At 37.5% G+C, this 19,798-nt stretch overlaps 1 protein-coding gene across 12 annotated transcripts in view; it reads right to left on the bottom strand.

Moving 5' to 3' along the window:
* The window catches only part of MPDZ (multiple PDZ domain crumbs cell polarity complex component), a 174,042-nt gene that overhangs the window by 39,053 nt on the left and 115,191 nt on the right, over positions 1 to 19,798 (bottom strand). For 8 of the 12 annotated variants that reach the window (XM_028494003.2, XM_028494001.2, XM_028494002.2 and 5 more), the window contains exons 22-26: positions 17,304 to 17,502; positions 13,932 to 13,973; positions 11,036 to 11,140; positions 7,107 to 7,199; positions 407 to 584 (exon numbers count right to left, since the gene is read on the bottom strand). In XM_028494003.2, coding sequence (XP_028349804.1) covers positions 407 to 584; positions 7,107 to 7,199; positions 11,036 to 11,140; positions 13,932 to 13,973; positions 17,304 to 17,502 — 617 coding nt within the window. The remainder of the gene's footprint in view (positions 1 to 406; positions 585 to 7,106; positions 7,200 to 11,035; positions 11,141 to 13,931; positions 13,974 to 17,303; positions 17,503 to 19,798) is intronic. The other 4 variants (XM_055087209.1, XM_024126749.3, XM_024126754.3 and 1 more) reach the window with 1 other exon arrangement.

The raw sequence follows: 19,798 nt of genomic DNA on the forward strand, positions 1-19,798 counted from the left end.
AATCTCATCCAACAACATTTAAGTATTTCTCTAAATAAAATCTCATTTAAGGGATTAATTATGATGTACACATTCTGTGCATGTACATATACTTTTAAACGATTCAATGATTTCCCCAAGAAATTAGCTTTGTTCTTTAAACCAAACTTAATTATTTTATCTTAGTGCCAATGTTTTTTTAAACAGTTGATTATACCCCTAAACACCCATCTCTACATCGATATATAATCTGTCATCATATGCTGAAGAGAAAAATTATGGACAAAAACAAACAAATAAGAAAGAAATGCTTTAACAGCAAACACATTTTACTCTAATGTTGGGTCAGTGTAAAGATGATGACTCCCTTGGTAAAGAGGGTGGCCCAGGTGAATAATTTTAGCACAGAAAGCTCACTGGAGGGTACCTCTACTATTCTATCTCCAGGTTTCAAGGTTCCATTTTTGCCAGCTGGACTATCTTCAAGAACATGTTTGATGAAAATGCCCCTCATCACTTCACCGTTGCTCAGACGACTCCCCATCCCTCGTCCACCAACAATGCTGATGCCCAAGGATTTGCTTGGTTCTCGCCAAAGTTCAACCCTATAAAAAATAAATGAAATTTTAAACTCTCATAAGAAAGTATAGGGGGAAAGCCTCATAATATTGGGTTTGGCAATGATTTCTTGGCTATGACACCAAAGGCACAGGCAACAAATGCAAAAACAGACAAACTGGACTTCAATAAAAGTAAAAGCTTTTGTTCATCAAAAAGTACTATCAAAAGAGTAAAATGGCAACCCACAAAATGGCCACATATCTAGTAAGGGATGAACGTCCAGAATATCTAGAGAACCCCTAAAACTCAACAACAAAAGAAAACAAACAGATCAAAAATTGGGCAAAGGACTTGACTAGATATTTCTCTAGGGATGATATACAAATGTCCCATAAGCACATGAAAAGATGCTCAACATCACTAACATTAGGTAAATCAAAACTACTATGAAATACCACCTCACACTCAGTAGGATGGCTACTATCAAAAAAAAAAAAAAAAAAAAGAAAAGAAACCCAGAAAATAAGCGTTGGCAGGGAAAAATTGTAGAAATTATGGAGAAATTAGAACCCTAGTACACTGTTGGTCGTGATGTGAAATGTTGCAGCTGCTATGGAAAAAAGTATGGAAGTTCCTCAAAAAATTAAAAATAGAATTACCATATGATCCGGCAATTCCATTTCTGGGTATATACCCCAAAGAATTCAAAGCAAGGTCTTGAAAACATATGTGTACAGCCATGTTCATAGAAATATTATTCACAACAGCCGAAAGGTGGAAGCAACCCAAGTGTCCATGGACAGATGAATGAATAAATAAAACAGTATATAAATACAAAGTAACATTACTCAGCCTTAAAAAGGAAGGAAATTCTGACACATGCTAGGACATAGATCAACTTTGAGAACATTATACTAAATGAAATAAGCTAGCTAAGTGAAATAAAGGACAAATCCTATATGATTCCACTTATATGATATACCTAGAGTAGTTAAATCCATAGAGACATAACATAGAATGGTGGTCGCTAGAAGATGCATGGGGTGGGAGATGGAGTTACTATTTAATGGGTACAGAGTTTCAATTCTGCAAGACGAAGAAAGTTCTGGAGATAGATGGTGGTGATGGCTACAGAGCAATGTGAACACACTTAATGCCGCTGACCTAACACACTAAAAAATGATTCAAAAATGATAATAGTAAACACATTTTTTTAATTCAAAGGAATAAAATGTTATGTATGTTAATTTTTGCAAATATTATTTGCTCAATTTATTAAGGTTTTACCAGTAGTAAAACAAGATCATTTTAAATATTCTTCCAATTATGTGTTTTATAGGCTCTGATAAATACTAATGTATTTCTGAAGCTGATTTGTTACAAGTTAATATTGGACTCATACTCCAGGCTGGGGCACCAATGAATGTAAAAGGACCATTTTCCAGAAGCTCTAATACTGCAGACATCAAAAAATTCAGCTACCCTCAAACAGATGGTACCTTCTAAGCTTAGCAACCCAATCAAGAGAGAGAACATTTCTGCATGCACTGTATCAGAAGCCTACCTCTGTAGAAGTCTGTCTTGCCAATGCAGATCTAGAAACTAACAGTCAGTGCAAGAAGAGCAGTTCTTGTTAGCAGCGCTAACAAGATCCTCCGTGACCTGATCCCATCACCACCTTCTAAATGCAACCCTCACAGCTCTCCACTTTCCTCTCTCCAACCCAGCTACAACATCATCTTGCTGTTCCTTAGGTTCATCAGACATGCTCTCCCGTTTGGGGCCATGGCGCTTGCTACTGCCTGTGTCCTGAATGTACTTCCTCTACCCACATAATAACCACAAGAACTCTTATCTGATAATTGCAAATAGCTGTCAGAGCTATGGATGAATAGTAAATACATGTCTTTTGAAAAGGCGGGATATAAGAATAAGGTGATTTGCAGCGAGGTGTTTGGCCAAGATGAAGGAGCAGCTCAGGTGCCTGGAAGCAAACAGAGATACTGAGTAGAAAGCTCTGAGATAGGTAATGAGACTGTGCAGTCTACTCCCAGCTGCAGGAAGGGAGTCAGCTGACATTGGACATCAGATAAATGAAGAAAGCATGGTCCAGCATGCCCTCAAACTTGACATTTGAGGTGCTCCCAGAGGAAACGAAAGAATGGAGGTAGGACTCCTGTGCAATGAGGGAGGTCACAGTAAGAAAAGACTGGGATAAAAGACCACTACAGGGCTTCCCTGGTGGCGCAGTGGTTGAGAGTCCGCCTGCCGATGCAGGGGACGCGGGTTCGTGCGTGCCCCGGTCCGGGAGGATCCCGCGTGCCGCAGAGCGGCTGGGCCCGTGAGCCATGGCCGCTGGGCCTGCGCGTCCGGAGCCTGTGCTCCGCGATGGGAGAGGCCATAGCAGTGAGAGGCCCCCATACCGCAAAAAAAAAAAAAAGACCACTATAGGTGGAGTGAGAGGGTAGGCAACTGGTCACATGAAGGTAGATGATGAAACCCACATTTTCTTTGGTCAGCACTTTTTTCTTTATTAGAAATCTAAGATCCTAGAGATCTACTGTTTAGTCTAAAAGGATCTCACCGTGATTCTTGATCTTAACAAATCTGTGAGAATATAGCTTAAACTAGTTAAAATCCTATTCATCATTTTCTTTCATTCTAGGAATTCTGGGAAAGACAAGAACCAACTTCTTCCATTTCCTAAGGTAAAATGGCAAAGTACTAAAGTCAGCAGAGTTAGCCATTGCGTTTAATATTTAAGAATCCAAAATACATAGATGGGGCTTCCTCACTCTTCTTTTAAAAATGTAAAAAAAAAAATAAAAGAATGAAAGAAAATGTCTCCTAGGGCTCTTTGTGGTTGGTGTAAACTAGAGAGTGGCTCTTATGATTCCCTGAATACGAAAAAGAGCAGCAGCAGCAGCAAACACTTATTAAGGGCTTATCATGTGCTCAGCGTTGTTCTCTAAGTGAGTTCCATACACTTTGATTTAATTCTCAGATCACTCCTATGAGGTGGATACTCTTGTCAGCCCCAGTTTACAAAGGGAAGAGGCACAGAGAGGTTAAACAGCCTTTGGGTACCAGCGACCTGTGCTTCCTCAGGATGTGGCACAGACAGCAAAGTGGTTTCAGATCCACTCCTTAGAGGAAAGGCTCTAACTCCTCAAAACATCAGAGCAGATAACCAAAGACAGAGCTGCCAAAAGGACCCCAGCACTGAGGAACCAGACTCCGGATTCACGGAGCAGAACATGGTAAACATTCCGTGGAAAGAAAAAGAAAGAGACCTATAAAAGAAAAATTTTACAGAACATGTGCCGAGCTGGTTTTACAGAAAAACAGAAGCCTTTCTGGAGAACACAGGTTTAAAAAAGAGTGAAATTCAGAAAAGCAAAGGTAAAACAGAGCTCTGAGGCCAGGCTGCTTGAACTTAGAACCAAGAGCTCCTGGACTCAAGTCCTGCCCTTCTTGCTCCTTAACAACTGTGTGACCCTCTGCAACTTCATTAGTCTGTCTCTTACTTTCCTCAGCTGGGAAACGGAGCCAACAAGAGTCTAGACATCAGAGAGCTCCTGTGAGGATTACATTCATGAATACATGTAACGTGCAAAACAAAGCTTTGGGACATACTAAGCAATCAATAAATCTCTGATTACTCTTATTATGATAATTATAGTTATGATTACTGAAGTAATGTCAACACTGTATAATATTCAATTCATACGACAAATGAGCAAATGTGTACCCCAGCACCTCAATCTTGTTATGCCTATACATTGTTTACTAAGATAACACCATTTTCTACCCATCAGGTTGACAAAAACAGTTTTTAAATGATCATATGATGTGGTAACAAACATGTGGGGTAAAGGAAACTCTTATATATTGGAAATAAAAGTAAAAATTGGTATAGTCAATTTAAAAAGCAATTTGACAACTTCTAGTAAATAATACAGTTAAATCTATGAGCCAGCAATTCCACTTTGGGATATACACCTAGATAAATTCTCATCCATACATGTAAGAAAATAAGATATATTTACTGCACAGAATTACTATAATAATAATTACTCAAATATCAATGAGAATAAACTGTGGTATATTCATATACTGAAATGCACTGCAACAAATAAACTGAATGAATTAGATATTTAAGGATCAACATGATAGATCTCCAAGACATTGGTTTGAGAGAAGAATAAGTAAGCTGGAAAATGATACATACAGTATGATACAATTCTGTACATGAAAATCACACAAAAGTGTAACATGGATTATTTACAATCTTAAAATTTACACTTTGCTAAAAAGTATTCTCTATTTCCACACAAAGTAAATTTTTCTTGACTGCATGAAAAAATGTCCTAGCAGGTTTCCAATGTTGTAAAGCATATTCATAACACTTGTTCCTCATTTACTAAAAGCTCTGGCTATTTTGGTAAGCCTCCTCATGAACTTCTATGAACTTTCTCCCCAAAATACCTTAGTGCTTCTATGTAGGTTAGGGAGGGCAGAGCATCTTCTTTAAGATTTATGGAAGCTCCAGACATATCCTCTCTGTAAATTAGTTACTGCCTTTAGAGACACCTCTTAGGCTGACGTGAAGGCTAAAATCGAGGATAAAAGTATAAAAATCTTCTGGTCCATAAGTTATACCCTTCTCATAAGAAAATTTCATAATGATTCTTGTTGTTCAACGCTTTATTTTCTTTGTTATGAGTAATGATGATGAAGATGTTGATAAGACCGACACTGAGGGAGTGCTCACTCTGTACTGGGCACTGTACTAAGGACTTTACATGCATTATGATATTGAATTCTCCCCCAAATTTAAAAGGTTCTATTATTTATTTTTATTTTTAAATTAAAAATTTAATTATTATTTCAAAAATGTTTCTTAAGTGAAGTACAGTTGATTTAACATATATTAATGTCAGGGGTACAGCATAGTGATTCAGTATCTTTACAGATTATACTCCATTAAAAGTTATTACAAGATAATGGCTATAATTCCCTGTGCTATACAGTATATCCTTGTTGCTTATCTATTTTATACACAGTAGTTTATATCTCTTAATCTCTTACCCCTAATTTGTCCCTGCAGCCTTCCCTCTCCCCTTTGGTAACCACTAGTTTGTTTTCTATATCTGACAGTCTGTTTCTGTTTTGCATATACATTTGTTTGTTTTATTTTTTAGATCCCACATGTAAGTGATATAATACAATATTTGTCTTTCTCTATCTGATTTATTTCACTAAGCATAATATTCTCTAGGTCCATCCATGTTGCTGCAAATGGCAGAATTTCATTATTTTTATGGCTGAGTAGTAACATTCCACTGTGTGTACATATACATATATAAAGATAGATATATAATTTCATCTAATATTTATAATTCTATCTAACTTACTTCTGCGTCTTTCTTCAAATAAACAAGAAACTTAGTATCTTATAATATTTTTTCTGCCACAGATCTACCACTTATATTCTCAATGTGGGTAATAATGTAGAAAGACCTTTATTTCTCTAAGCAGTCTAAACAGTTTTTTAAAAATTCAAATCAAAAAGTCATTTTAGATGGCCGAAAATGCTTACTGTCTTTCGTGAAAGCAACATAAAAGGTTTCCTATACTTTAAACAGGATTTGACCTAGAGAATGTTTACATGTGATGGCTGTAGCCTCAAGCTCATTGGTGAGCAAGGAAACTCTACACATCTGCAGAGTAGAAATTTTTCTATCTCGAGAATTTTATTTATTCATTGTAGAATAAATATTAAGTATTTACTATGTAAAAGGCACCTTTGTGATGGTCACTTTTAGATCTGTTTAGAGAAAGTACCCAACGATTACTTATATTTTACACTTAATGCAAAATACCTTACATTTTTCTTTAATTACTTTGTGTGTCTCTATATCTTGCCTCCCCAAATGCACAATAGCTTCCTTAAAGACAGTATTTATGCCTTACACTTCCCTGTTTTTCACAAAATCACCTGCCTCTCATCTGGGTCCATAATCACGATTCAAAAAATTCCTGTTAGACTGAAATTGATTCTACTCAGCATGAACATGAAAATACACCTTGGTGATACCCAGTAGTATATCCGAGAAGATTTAAGGAAGTCATCTTTTCTATTATATATGAGATTCGTTCTAGAAAGAACATGGGTTAGAATAACTGCAGCCTATGATAAGATGCTTACACACACATTTTGAATATATATGCTTGAATATCTAGTTTCTACAAATGCTAGAAAAATTTCAAGTTAACATTTGGTGGTTTACCTAAGATCAACTCTACAAAAAATATTCCAACTACCTATGCATAATTTTCTCTAGTTTATTTAGTCCCTACTATGTGTCAAATCCTCAAATACATGTTAGTTTTAACCCTGTGTGATACAAATTATCTTCTCCACTGTGCCCATGAAGAAATGGAGGATAAGGAATATTAAACTACTTGCTCAAAGTCACAGTAGCAAGTTGTAATCCAGTACTTGAAACCACCCCTCCCTATCTTTAAACACCGAGTAGCTGGAAGACAGAAATAGTTCTCACCGCCTGGATTGATTCCAACTGCTGTATGTTGCATTTTGAAGTTCACTTTCTTCCCCCTCTCCTTCTTCTCTCTCTGGTAGCTCTGGAATGTCTCTGTTAAAGAGTTACACAGTGAGTACTCCCAAATCCTAGTAAAGCCGTGCAAGGTTGTCTTATATGTACTTTATTGTTGGTTTGGCTAAAAATGCAGAACTGCTTTATATTTTCACCATACTTAACTAATAAGTAGATAATAATTTACATTAAGGGGAAAAATAAAACCTGTATTTTATTTTACATAAAATAAAAGCCTTATATTAGAATCAATCTACTATAAATGAGTCTGGAGATATAGCAGAACACAAAGAATCTTGTCTAGTCTGTCTCTTTCCTAACGAAACATGGACGAAGAAAGGAAAGGCATGAAAAGAAAGGGAAAATGCCAGAATTTTAAAGAAAACTATTCAACAAGTTATTTCTTAAATGCTTACCGTGCGCAAGAAAGTAGAAGCACCATGTGGGTTATACGCTTGCAAAGCCCTGATCGATCCCTGGCCTGAAAGAGCTTATCATCAAGTACACCAGGAATGTAGCATCTCTGCTTCCTCAGGATGGACCAATGCTTTCCCTTCAACTTTTGAAGACAGATGGAAAATGTTTATGGTCCAGCTCAGCCCACCCAAAGGAGCCAGACACAGAATTCTCCTTACAGGAAGCAGTTTACAGTATGCTTGTGGTTCAAGGTCAGTTTTCAATTTCTATAGGAATTCAGATTTTGCCAAATGCCAGGCATACAGCAAAATGTGTCCAATCTGTTAACTGACTATAAATAAAATCGTAAAATAATAACCTTGTCAAGAAACATTTTGTTTTCCCAAAGGAACACTTTGCATCAATAAATGGCATTGTAAGGGTCATAGAGAATGGTTAAATCAGTTACGGTGTGGCCTTACACTGTTAGTAAAAAATGGATTTCTAAAGAAATATGCCCATATATTCTTTTGAAAAGAGAGAAGGCTTTAAAAACTCTAATTCAATAAATGTTTGCAGTTGATTTTTATAGAAATTGAAAAAATCTCAAGACAGTATATGTTCAGATTATATCCATTCTCCCCTGACAGGAATACTGAATTTGATTCTACTCAGTATGAACAGAAAATACACCTTAGTGATACAGAGTGGTATATCCGAGCAGATATAATTCTGTCAAATTATATCATCTTCAGACTTTGAGATCAGAAGTCATCTAATCCAATAATCCTACTGTGTCTGACTATTTCCCAACATTTCTGCCAAACAATTTGTCCAGGCTCTCCCTGAACGTCTCATTCTTTCTCTGACCTGAATGTTAGATTTTTGTTTTTCATCTGTTAAAAGGAAATCCACCTGCCTGTGGTTCCTACCCATCGGTTGTGTGACTATATTCCCCTTCTGTGTAAACTGAGGAAGGAGACTCTGAATGAGGCTGGGGTCCCCAGAGCCTAAGCTCGACAGAGGGACACTATGGTTGAGAACGGATCCAAAGAAGGATTTTCAAAACGATGTTAAGGGGGCTTCCCTGGTGGCGCAGTGGTTGAGAGTCCACCTGCCGATGCAGGGGACATGGGTTCGTGCCCCGGTCCAGGAAGATCCCACATGCCGCGGAGTGGCTGGGCCCGTGAGCCATGGCCGCTGAGCCTGCACGTCCGGAGCCTGCGCTCCGCAACGGGAGAGGCCACAACAGCGAGAGGCCCACGTACCGCAAAAAAAAAAAAAAAAAATGATGTTAAGAAGCTGACTGAGAACTAGTCTGAGTGAAGCTCAATCCGTAAGATGCAAGGCAGATACAAGGCCTAACCCTCTGGAAACACCACTGGAGAGAATACGATAGAAAAAGCAGGTAAGGAACATAGACAGGAATTAGAACTTTGAAAGAGTACCTACCTAAAATATTCAGTTCTTACCCCTAAAGCCCAAGCTGAGGGAGCTGCTCAGACACAAGCTCACACATTACATCACATGCTCCTGGCTTTTGAGCTATAAGATGATTAATATCCTGAGTCTTCTGATACAAAAACCCCATTCTCTTCAAATGATTCTCCAATCTCGAGTCATTTCACTAACCCAGCTATGCTCCTGTAAATGTGCTGATTATTCTTTATCCATCTTAGGCTGGGGTTTATGGGTCTTGGGTCATGTGCTCCAAAGAGCAGAATGGACCAGTTTTGTTCCCCAGCACTCACTCAGCCAAGAATGAATTTTGCACTCGTGTTTGCTACTGAATATCAACAAAATTTCTGTCAATTATAATAACTCTCTTTCATGTGCATTAAGGTGCCAGAAATTGGCACAAAGTCACACAGTGAAGAAGCAGAGGTGAGACTTGAAATGAGGGCATCTTATTACAAAACCTGAACTCTCAACCTCCATGCTATGCTGCCCCATATTTTTATACTGGGCTTGTGCAATTCTTTTTTGGATCCAATGGTTAAGAACATGGAGCCTGACTGCATGCATCTAACCTTGACTCTGCCACTTACTAGCTATGAAACTTGGGCAAGTAACTTAACCTCTCCGGTGCAGGTTCCTCCTGTGTAGGACGAAGACCATTTTGTTTTGAGCACCCTTATATTAATAGCAAATATACTTTTTCTGCAGGGAAGCAGCTAGTCACAGCATTGTACAATTCAGGCCCTTCTCCTTTCTGTGCTGGGAGGGAAGCACAGTGCTGAAAGTGGCTCTTTCGCTCTAATAGTAAATTTTTGAGTGCTTTTAAGGCCTCAGAACTTAGTAAGAATACCATGTTATCTTGGCATATTCTTTAATTAAGCCATCTGAAATGATATTTCAGAGGACACTGGAATTACTGATTTTACCACTTTAATAGGAAGTACCAGATAGTTGTAATCAATTCATGTCATTAACCCCGAGACGGAAATTCTAGACAGGAGTATGGCTGGGTTTTGTACAGGGTAGAATGAATACTCCTTTTCCCATAAATTTCAAGAGACATTCTTTGCTTTTATTAAACACATAACACACCTTTCCTTCCCTGACGCTTTCTGGATAGCTGCAGCCATGTGCAATTTGTAGAGGAAAGAGCAATGTTATATCGTGACGCCTGTAAAGTCAATGGACACCAGGGTGCCCTGGGATGTTAGAACTTTTGTGAGCAAACCTCAGAATGTTTGCAAAGCCATTTTGCCCTACAGCATGCTTAAAGAGAAATCTGTTACTCAGTTGCTAATGCAACTGAAAAAAAACAGGCCCACAGCTGGAAGTGTAAAGTGGTTCATTCTTCCCGGAAAAGCAGTATGACATTATTTCTCTCCCTGTGCTGAACTCAGCAGCAGCATCAAAACCTAGTTTCTGCCTTTCCTAATGGGGGGGTGGGAGGGACTACTTTTCCTGTATTATTTAAAGGTTCTTAATACACTGCATATCAAAAGGGTTTAAAAAGCCATATACACTATTTCCTAACATGCATATATACAAAGACGTTCAGCTCAACGTTCTCCAAAAGAGTAAAAACATAACTATTGAAAATGTTTCTGAATCTGTATGTACTTTAATAAAGAAATAAATAAAATTTCTGAAAATGTTTGTTTATGAAAGAGGAAAAGTGATACAATACCATACAAATTGTAGGTTCCAGGGAGTTAATGAAATCATACTCATATCTGGGGTAAATTCCCAAAACTCAGTATGTTGAAAGTGCTATATTGAGTGGTACACTAAAGATGTTTTAATTTCTTGATTTGATTTTTCACAGTTTTTTCCAAATTTTCCACAATATATGATCACTCCTTAAGTAATATGGGGGAAAGGGGTGAATATTTTTAAAATCTTGAAAGAGAGAAAAGGAATTCAGTCTTTTTCATTTCTACTACTCTCTGACTCTGGATTCAAAACTCTTCTTTATAACTTGCTGTATCATTCATTCACTGTAGCAGATTTACAGTTTCACTTACCTGCCAGTGTAGGAAGAAAAAATATCCAGTGCCATTATTCCTCCAGATTGTTGTCCCAAACTTATTTTGAACTCTTCTAAATGTTCTGCAGGCACATAAGTAATTCTGGAACAAGACACAATCCATGAAAGCAAAGGGAAGCAAAGTTTTGCCTGGTAGGGGAATCTTCCAAAATATAAAATAAAATTACATTGTCCCTTCACCTCTACTTTTTCACACAATTCATTTAAATTGGCTTAACTCAGCAGAGAATCCAAACTTCAAAAGGATAAAGTATCCTATAGGCAAGAATAACAACAGAAATTAAAATTTTAAACACTGCTGATAAACTATGTGTTTACCAATAATTATATGGGGGAGGAAAACAGCATAATATCTATTTCCAGATGAGAACACCAAGAGGAATTTTTTGAAATTAAAGAGATCTATAAATCCTTAGAAAAATAATTGTCAGTAATAACATTATTTTGTCCAAAGATTTTTGGGTTCCTTAGCAGAAACGAATTAGGTGAACTCTATTAAAACATTGGGTATACCAAATTACTTTACATTCTCCCATAATACACAATTAATTTTGGACATTTACAAGCATTATCAATAATCATATCCTAGCTTTATTAAATTATTAACTCTCAAGTCTGAAGTTAAACCATTATAAGTTTATGGAAAGACTCCTACTAATTTGTAGCAACTTCTTATATGTTCACCTGGGTTTCAGAGAAAAGCCTACTGTGTACACTTGAATGGTCTCTTACTAATTCAACAAGTGCTGGCTGAACGCCTATAATGTGGAAGGCACAGAGTAAGATGCTTATTATAGCTATAATGCTTAGAAACTGACATTTGAAAATTTAAGTTTACTGCTGTCCTATCAGCACAACTGATTGACTTGTTTAAGTAGTCTGTTCTGAGATCCTCAAATTAATGAATAGTAAGGCAAGAGAAAGAATGAATTTGAAGCCGGTTCAGCATACTTGTGAAAAGAAACAAAAGTATGTATCAAAAATCAAAAAGACTATGAAAAAAGTCTTCACAAGAATCATGAAGAGGGCATCCCTGGTGGTGCAGTGGTTGAGAGTCTGCCTGCCAATGCAGGGGACACAGGTTCATGCCCTGGTCCGGGAAGATCCCACATGCCGCAGAGCGGCTAGGCCCGTGAGCCATGGCCGCTGAGCCTGCGCGTCCAGAGCCCGTGCTCCGCAACGGGAGAGGCCACAACAGTGAGAGGCCCGCGTACCACACACACACACACAAAAAAATCATGAAGACTGTTAAACTGGCTAACCATAGCTGGCCCATGAAGACAATAAGTATCAAAACCTTAGCACTAAAGGGCAAAGAAAAAGGATTGTCTTTCATGTTATAATAAAATAAGAATTATACCAATGGCATAATTTATTGAGTGAGGAAGATATATAATTTCAGACATACTGGTGATTTCCATAAAAAGCATTCACTCTGTGAGGTCGCTTAGGTTTAGAGTCAGAGGACACAGTTCTGCTGCTTCTCCGGAGTGTTCTGGTAGGGTAAATCACCACCAGTGAATCTCCATATCCTCAATCACAAAAAGGATGGCACTTTTTATGAGGCTATTGTAAGCCAAGAAGCACAATACAAACATAACACAGTGCTCTAACAGAGCGTCAGCCAGCCTGGCCACACCTGATCATTCTGGCATAAGCTGTGGACCCTTACGACACTTTGTGACACTTTTACCTCAAGGATCAAACTGAAGCAAAAAACATAGTTTCAGTGGATTTAGGACTAGGCTGGGTGAGAGAGTTGCATTTTAATTCTGGCGCTACTTTATTTATTCATCTATAAAAACACCTTCTCTATAGTGTTACAAAAGTATACTGAATAGCAAATTTGCATTTATCCCTTCAAAAATAATGAGTCAAAAATGTTTAACACATTAGGTTGGGGAAGAAGACTGACTGCCTTTACACAAAGAAAAATAAAACATAAAACCTGAAAAGCCTATTCAAGAAAACTGGTATTATTTCTGAAGGTTCAGTAAAGTTAAAACTCATCTAAATAATTCCTTAAGAAAAAAAGCCAGGAAGAGGTGAGGAGAAAAAGCTAGAACACAACAGGCAAAATAAGAATAATCAGTTAAAAGTATTTAATTTTTTAATCGGTTTGAGAAGGAAAAGCTGTTTCTATCCCAAACACTGTTGAAAATGAATTCTCCTCTATATTTATTCAAAGGTGTTTACCCTTTACCAAAAGGTGGGGAAGAGCTTTACAAATATTTTTCTTATATTTTAGAGCAGTGAGAAAGAGGAAAGAAAGCAGTTTTCATAAATATTTAGCCCAACACAGACAGCAAGGCCATCAGAACAAGCATCCCACAATGCATTAGCCCATGCAGAACAATTATAATACATGCCTGGTCACACTGCCATACAAAACCTCCAGACACCAACCAAGAACACCAAACTACATTATGAACTGCATAAACACACTGAAACTGCTTATTTGAGAGCTGTATTAAAAATTCTTAGAGGCAAACTAACCTTAGGTTACACGTGGAGTGGAAGAAAAAGAATAGCATTAGTGATGCTGAAATGTGACACAGCTATTAATCCAGAGGTTGCGTCTGCATATGCAGACAGGATCACTCCCTGAAAAAAGAGCTGGAAAGCTTAGTAGTAGGAAAATATGATTTTCAAATGAGTTCACAATCACCAGTACAATGTGAAAATGTAACCATCTCATAGCTCTGTTGGAAGTATGCTCTTACAGAAAGGAGAAAAAAAAAAGCCACAACGTATATACACTGAATCTCTATCTGGGTCTATCCCCACATCGGGATGTTACAAAAGCATGAAGAGGTTTCACAGACAAGTTGTAACACGCAGCCATAATGAGCTTTTGAATCACCATTACTCACACATAAAAGGGGGCTCGATCGTCAGCAGGTGCTGCAGAGAATCTAGAATGTGAAGCATACACCACAGCATCTTTTACAATGGTGTTAACAAATGTCAATGTCTTGTGCTGAATGTGAGATGCATACATATGTAGTTAAAAGTGGGTGCTCCTGGTTGTTTTTTCCCCTTTCCACCTCCCTCCTATCTACACCTCCCCCAGAAAAGCATCTGCTCTTTACTGGTGTCTATAGCAGTGATTATTAACAAGCATAGAAAAATGTAACTGCAATCAATCTTTTATTCCTTGATCAGGAATTCATCCCACACTTTAGGTTAAGGCAGGTGAATTCTGATTCAGCTCGGTAATTATCTGGCAGATGTTACAAGCAGCTGCCGCTAAGCGCAAAACCCTGGCTATTATTACAGAAATATAAGCACTCCTGGCAAGGTGGAGTGTGAAGTGAGACAGAATGCATTCTGGTGAGGCTTCACATCTGGTTTTCCATAGAAAATAATGAAACCTGGAACTTACACTGGCTGTTCCTGAACTCTTGAAACTCAAATTATCTACCCAGGCACGCACGAACACACATACACAAAGTTCCTAGTCACCTCTCATAAGCGGCAAAAAAGAAGCCAGTGTGTTGTCTCAATAAGCAATGCTTTTCCTAAAACCAATCAGTTATGTAACTGAACAAATTAGAGCCCTGTTTTTTAAGTCCCTGCAATACATTCCTCCACCACCAGCCCAGATTAAGCTAGCTTCCTAACAAGAAGTCAAGAGGAAGGAAGAGACATGGATGAAGCCTAGATTAAAGCAATGACCACAACACTTAACTGGCACTTAACATTATGGTTCCATGCAGAGTAATGGAACGACTAGACTTTCCATTTGGAAGGATTACCCACAGAGTTTTCAAGGTAATTTTAAACCTTTTGCTTCATGAAGGCAAGTGATAGGGAGGAGAAATGGCCAAAAACACTTCATGCAAAATGCATGGAAAACACTGCTCAGCCCTGGTCAATCTAAATGGCTATCTGTTTTACCACTTGACACAATTTTTCTGAAAAAGGATTCTATGATTCTCATTTCTTTTTATCATTTACACAATGAGTCAAAACTATAGCCATCCGAATCACAGCTTTAATAGGATACCTGAGGAGAAATAAATGTAATTTGTGGGTGTGTTTGTGAGTGTGTGTATGCACGCATGTGAGCATGTGAGAAAGAGACTGACTGATTGACTGATTTCCAGAGGAGGGAAGGTTGTAGGATTTTTCTTATTTTCTCTTTTTAATGTAAGATACTACATTACATTTTGCTTCCTGGAATCCTAAAGCAATTTTTTATGAAACTAGCTCTCTAGATACTCTTCACAGTCTTAATAAACCTGCTGAATGCATAAGTGGGTAAATCCTGGTGCTAAATCAGAGGGTGGGAAAACAAACAACAAAACAAATCAAAACAACCCCCCCCCCCAAAAAAACCCCACAAAACAGGAAAGGAGAAAAAGGCTTTGTGGCCTGAAAATGTACCTGACACCTTTTCTAGAGTTGACTAGGTACATGACTTACGCTAAATCAATGTCACAAGGATCTTAATTCTGGGCCACTTTTAAAGTTCTGCAGTACATTAGAACGGCGAGGTAAGGTTAAAACCAAGCACCAATTCTAGTGCTCAGTGCCAAAAAGTGGACAGGAGACCTGCATCAGGGCTCACGACATAAGACGTGCATTATCACACAATAAATCAAATGATCAGTTACGAGGCCATCTGTATTTTACAGTACCTCAAAACTACGTAAGCTAAAACCCCAGCAGTAAAGAGTCTCCATGTAGATCCTTATCATTCATCTTTGAAGCAAATAAATGGACACTAGCTTGCAAGTGGTGAGGAAAGCACTTAACGTTTCTCTTTTTATTTACTGTAGAGGCACTGACATTTTTAATGATCTTCGCTTCTACTTGCATGATTAATAAGATAATTATGGAACTGTCACATGATCTGATTATCTGTTTTATTATAAAATAAAAGTCAAAAAGGCAGGCAAAAATATGAAAGCCCGTGAGTGAAATTCTGCCCTAAAAATAAAACCTCCTTTTTATAAGACAGCAGAATGACTCTAAATAGCATATATTTTTCTGCTTTTTATTGATAGAAAAATGAGAAACAGGTTGTAAATAGTTTTCTTACCTAAGCTCTACTGATATGTATTTTGCAGAAGAATAATACAGAATTCAGTTAGATAATATTAATACAAAAAAGTCTCCCATACTAGTACTCATCACATCAATTTAAAGTAAACAATCTTTCCTTGAACTCTTATTTTACTATTTTATCCCTTATATGCAAATATTCAATTATTAACGCTAGAGAAAAAAAGGAACGCTTTTACATTGTTGAGGTGTGACAATAAAGTTATGAACTGATTTTTATGCTGGCTCAAGAAATGTCTAGTGACTTAAAAAACAAACCACATATATGACATGCTTTTAGTACATTATGGGATGATGAGACATTTAAACACTTCCTGACAAAATAGCCTATACGACCTACCATCAGACCGTATCAACATTTTGGTGAATTCTCTTATATCATGAGGCAGTTCAACAAAGGATAAATTATGGGTCAGACTGACACTGTTCTATACGACCTTTACCATGCCTGGCCCTTAAAGAACTGGCTGACTTGGAGGATTCACAGAGATCTTTAGGTAGTGCACAATTTGCTCTATTGAGGCCAATCCAAACTTCTTTGTAAGTTCCTAAGAGTGGACTGTCCTGCTCTATGAAAGAGATTTCATATCTCTCACATCTAAGATTTTTGCAGAAATCACTGGAGAATTAAAAATAAAAACAGAAGGCAATATTGTTTTTAAGTATAGCTGTCCCTAGGTATCTACAAGGGATTGGTTCCAGGTGCCCCCATGGATACCAAAATCCATGGATGCTCAAGTCCCTTACATATAAAATGGCAGAGTACAGTTGGCCCTCTATACCCACGGTTCAATCAACCTCAGATGGAAATTCTGATCCAAGGTTGGCTGCCCCTAAGGATGTAAAACCCAGAGAGAGCCGACTGTGTATTTACTGAAAAAGATCTGGGTATATTTGGACCTGTGCAGTTCAAACCTGTGTTGTTCAAGGGTCAACTGTATTTCAGTATTGTTAGCATTAAGAAGTTACTGATTGTAGACACAGTGTCCTAAAGACTACAATCAATACAATCAATAACTTCTCAGGAAGAGTCAAATTCTTCAGTGATTTATATTAAATAAATATATAATAATTTTTGTATATCAAACAGAAGTATGTACTCAGAAAAAAATTCTGATTAATGAATTGAAATTCCTGAATTTCCCAAGCCAAAATAGGATCCAAATGATACTTACTTTATGTCTGGCCCAATGAGAGAATGTCTTCGCAACATGGCTCGTGCCTGGGTATTGGTTAAACTGATAGTAGATTCTTCATTAATAGACAAGATGCAGTCCCCAACAGCAATCCGACCATCTCGACTAATGGCACCTCCATGAATAATGCTTCGAACAATCATCCCCAAGCCATCTTTATTAGCACTTACTGTCATTCCTGTGGTAAAGGAGGGATACACAGTAAATGCATGACTTTCATGGTCTCCCAAGGCAATAGAAACAAAAGCAAAAATAAACAAATAGGACCTAATCAAATTTATAAGCTTTTGCACAGCAAAGGAAACCATAAACAAAACTAAAAGACAACCTACGGACTGGGAGAAAATATTTGCAAATGATGCGATCGACAAGGGCTTAATTTCCAAAATATACAAACAGCTCATACAACTCAATAACAAAAAAACAAACCACCCCATCAAAAGATGGGCAGAAGACCTAAATAGACATTTCTCCAAAGAAGACATACAGATGGCCAACAGGCACATGAAAAGATGCTCATCAACACCACTAATTATTAGAGAAATGCAAATCAAAACTACAATGAGGTACCACACTTCACACCGGTCACAAAATGGTCATCATTAAAAAGTCTACACATAACAAATGCTGGAGCGGGTGTGGAGAAAAGGAAACCCTCCTACACTGTTGGTGGGAATGTAAATTGGTACAGCCACTATGGAAAACAGTATGAAGGTTCCTCAAAAAGCAAAAACAGAATTGCCGTATGATACAGCAATCCCACTCCTGGGCATATATCCGGAAAAAAAACTATAATTCAAAAAGATACATACACCCCATTTACAATACACAGTGGCACCACTTACAATAGCCAAGACATGAAAACAACCTAAATATCCATTGACAGATGAATGGACAAAGATGCGGTGTGTATATACACACACACAAACACGCGCGTGCGCGCGCGCACACACACACACACACACACACACACACACACACGATGGAATATTACTCACACATGAAAAAGAACAAAATAATGCCATTTGCAGCAACATGGGTGGACCTAGAGACTATCATACTAAGTGAAGTGAGTCAGACAAAGACAAATATACCATATGATATCACTTACATGTGGAGTCTAAAATATGACATAAACTTATTTATAAAACAGAAACAGACTCACAGGGAGAACAGACTTGTGGTTGCCAAGGGAGAGGCGGGGTAGGGGAGGGATGGATTGGGAGTTTGGGATTAGCAAATGTAAACTATTATATATACGTATAACTGAATCACTTTGCTGCACACCAGAAACTAACACAACATTGTAATCAACTATACTTCAATAAAATAAAATTCTTTTCAAAAAGCATGACTTTCAAATTCATTTTAATTGAATTTAATAATCCCTATGGATTCACAGATAAAAGAATAGGAGTAACTTTTTCAGCAGTAAAAAAACAATCAAAAGGAAAGCATTAGTTTCTACCAAAAATATTTTTTAAATAAATTTAGAAATGTTTGTGAAATTATACCTGAAGACACTCCATGTTAAATACATTAGAGATGAAACAGGGTCTACACTGTGGAGTGAATGTAGCTTAGGCTAGGTGATGTGTTGCCACTGACATAGAAAGCTCTCTCAGGGAGAACATTTTTAACAGTATCAAATCAATTTTAGAATAATAGTTCATCTCTTACATAAATGAAAGAATAAAGAGCAGGACTATAAATGGAAAATTAGTTCTCTAAGAAACTCTCTGATATTACCTTATTTCTAGATCATTTGTTCATTTGGTATATATTTACTATATGTTTACTATGTGCTAAGTACTATGCTGGTAGCTTGATATAAAAAAGCATAACAGAAATCCTAACATCAAGAAGCTTGTATTCAAGTCTTATCCACAGTGCCTATCACAGTGCCTGAACATACAGTAGTCGGTTGAATTAAACTGATGTGAACATTAATCTATTACCACTTTATTTCCAAATCTGAACTTCAATGAGCTCCAGATTTGGATATTTGATTGGCCCTCTTGACATGGTCCCTGAATGATTCATAGGAAATACAACCCTAATAGGTATAAAATTGAATTCCCTAGTCTCCATCTCCCCTTATTTCTCCATTTGTCCTCCCCTTTTTGGTAATGGTACCACCATACTACTCTCCATTACTCAAAGCAGAAATGTTGGAGTTGTTCTGGATTCCTACCTCTCTCTCACTCCCTATATTTAATCCATCAAGTTCCACCATTTCTATCCTCAAAACTTATCTTGAATTCATTCAACTTTCTCCACATCCATACTAAACATAGACCAAGCCAGCACTTCTCCTGCCTCATTTTTTGAACCAGCCTCATAACTGGGCTCCTGGCTTCCAAAGTTGTTCCTGCCAATGCATTCTTCTCATAGCAGACAGAGCAACCATTCAAAAAAGACAAAACACATCACATCACTCCCTTTGCTAACAATCCTTTAACAGTTTCCTATTG

The sequence above is a fragment of the Physeter macrocephalus genome, chromosome 9 (assembly GCF_002837175.3).
Source record: "Physeter macrocephalus isolate SW-GA chromosome 9, ASM283717v5, whole genome shotgun sequence".
NCBI lineage: Eukaryota > Metazoa > Chordata > Mammalia > Artiodactyla > Physeteridae > Physeter > Physeter macrocephalus.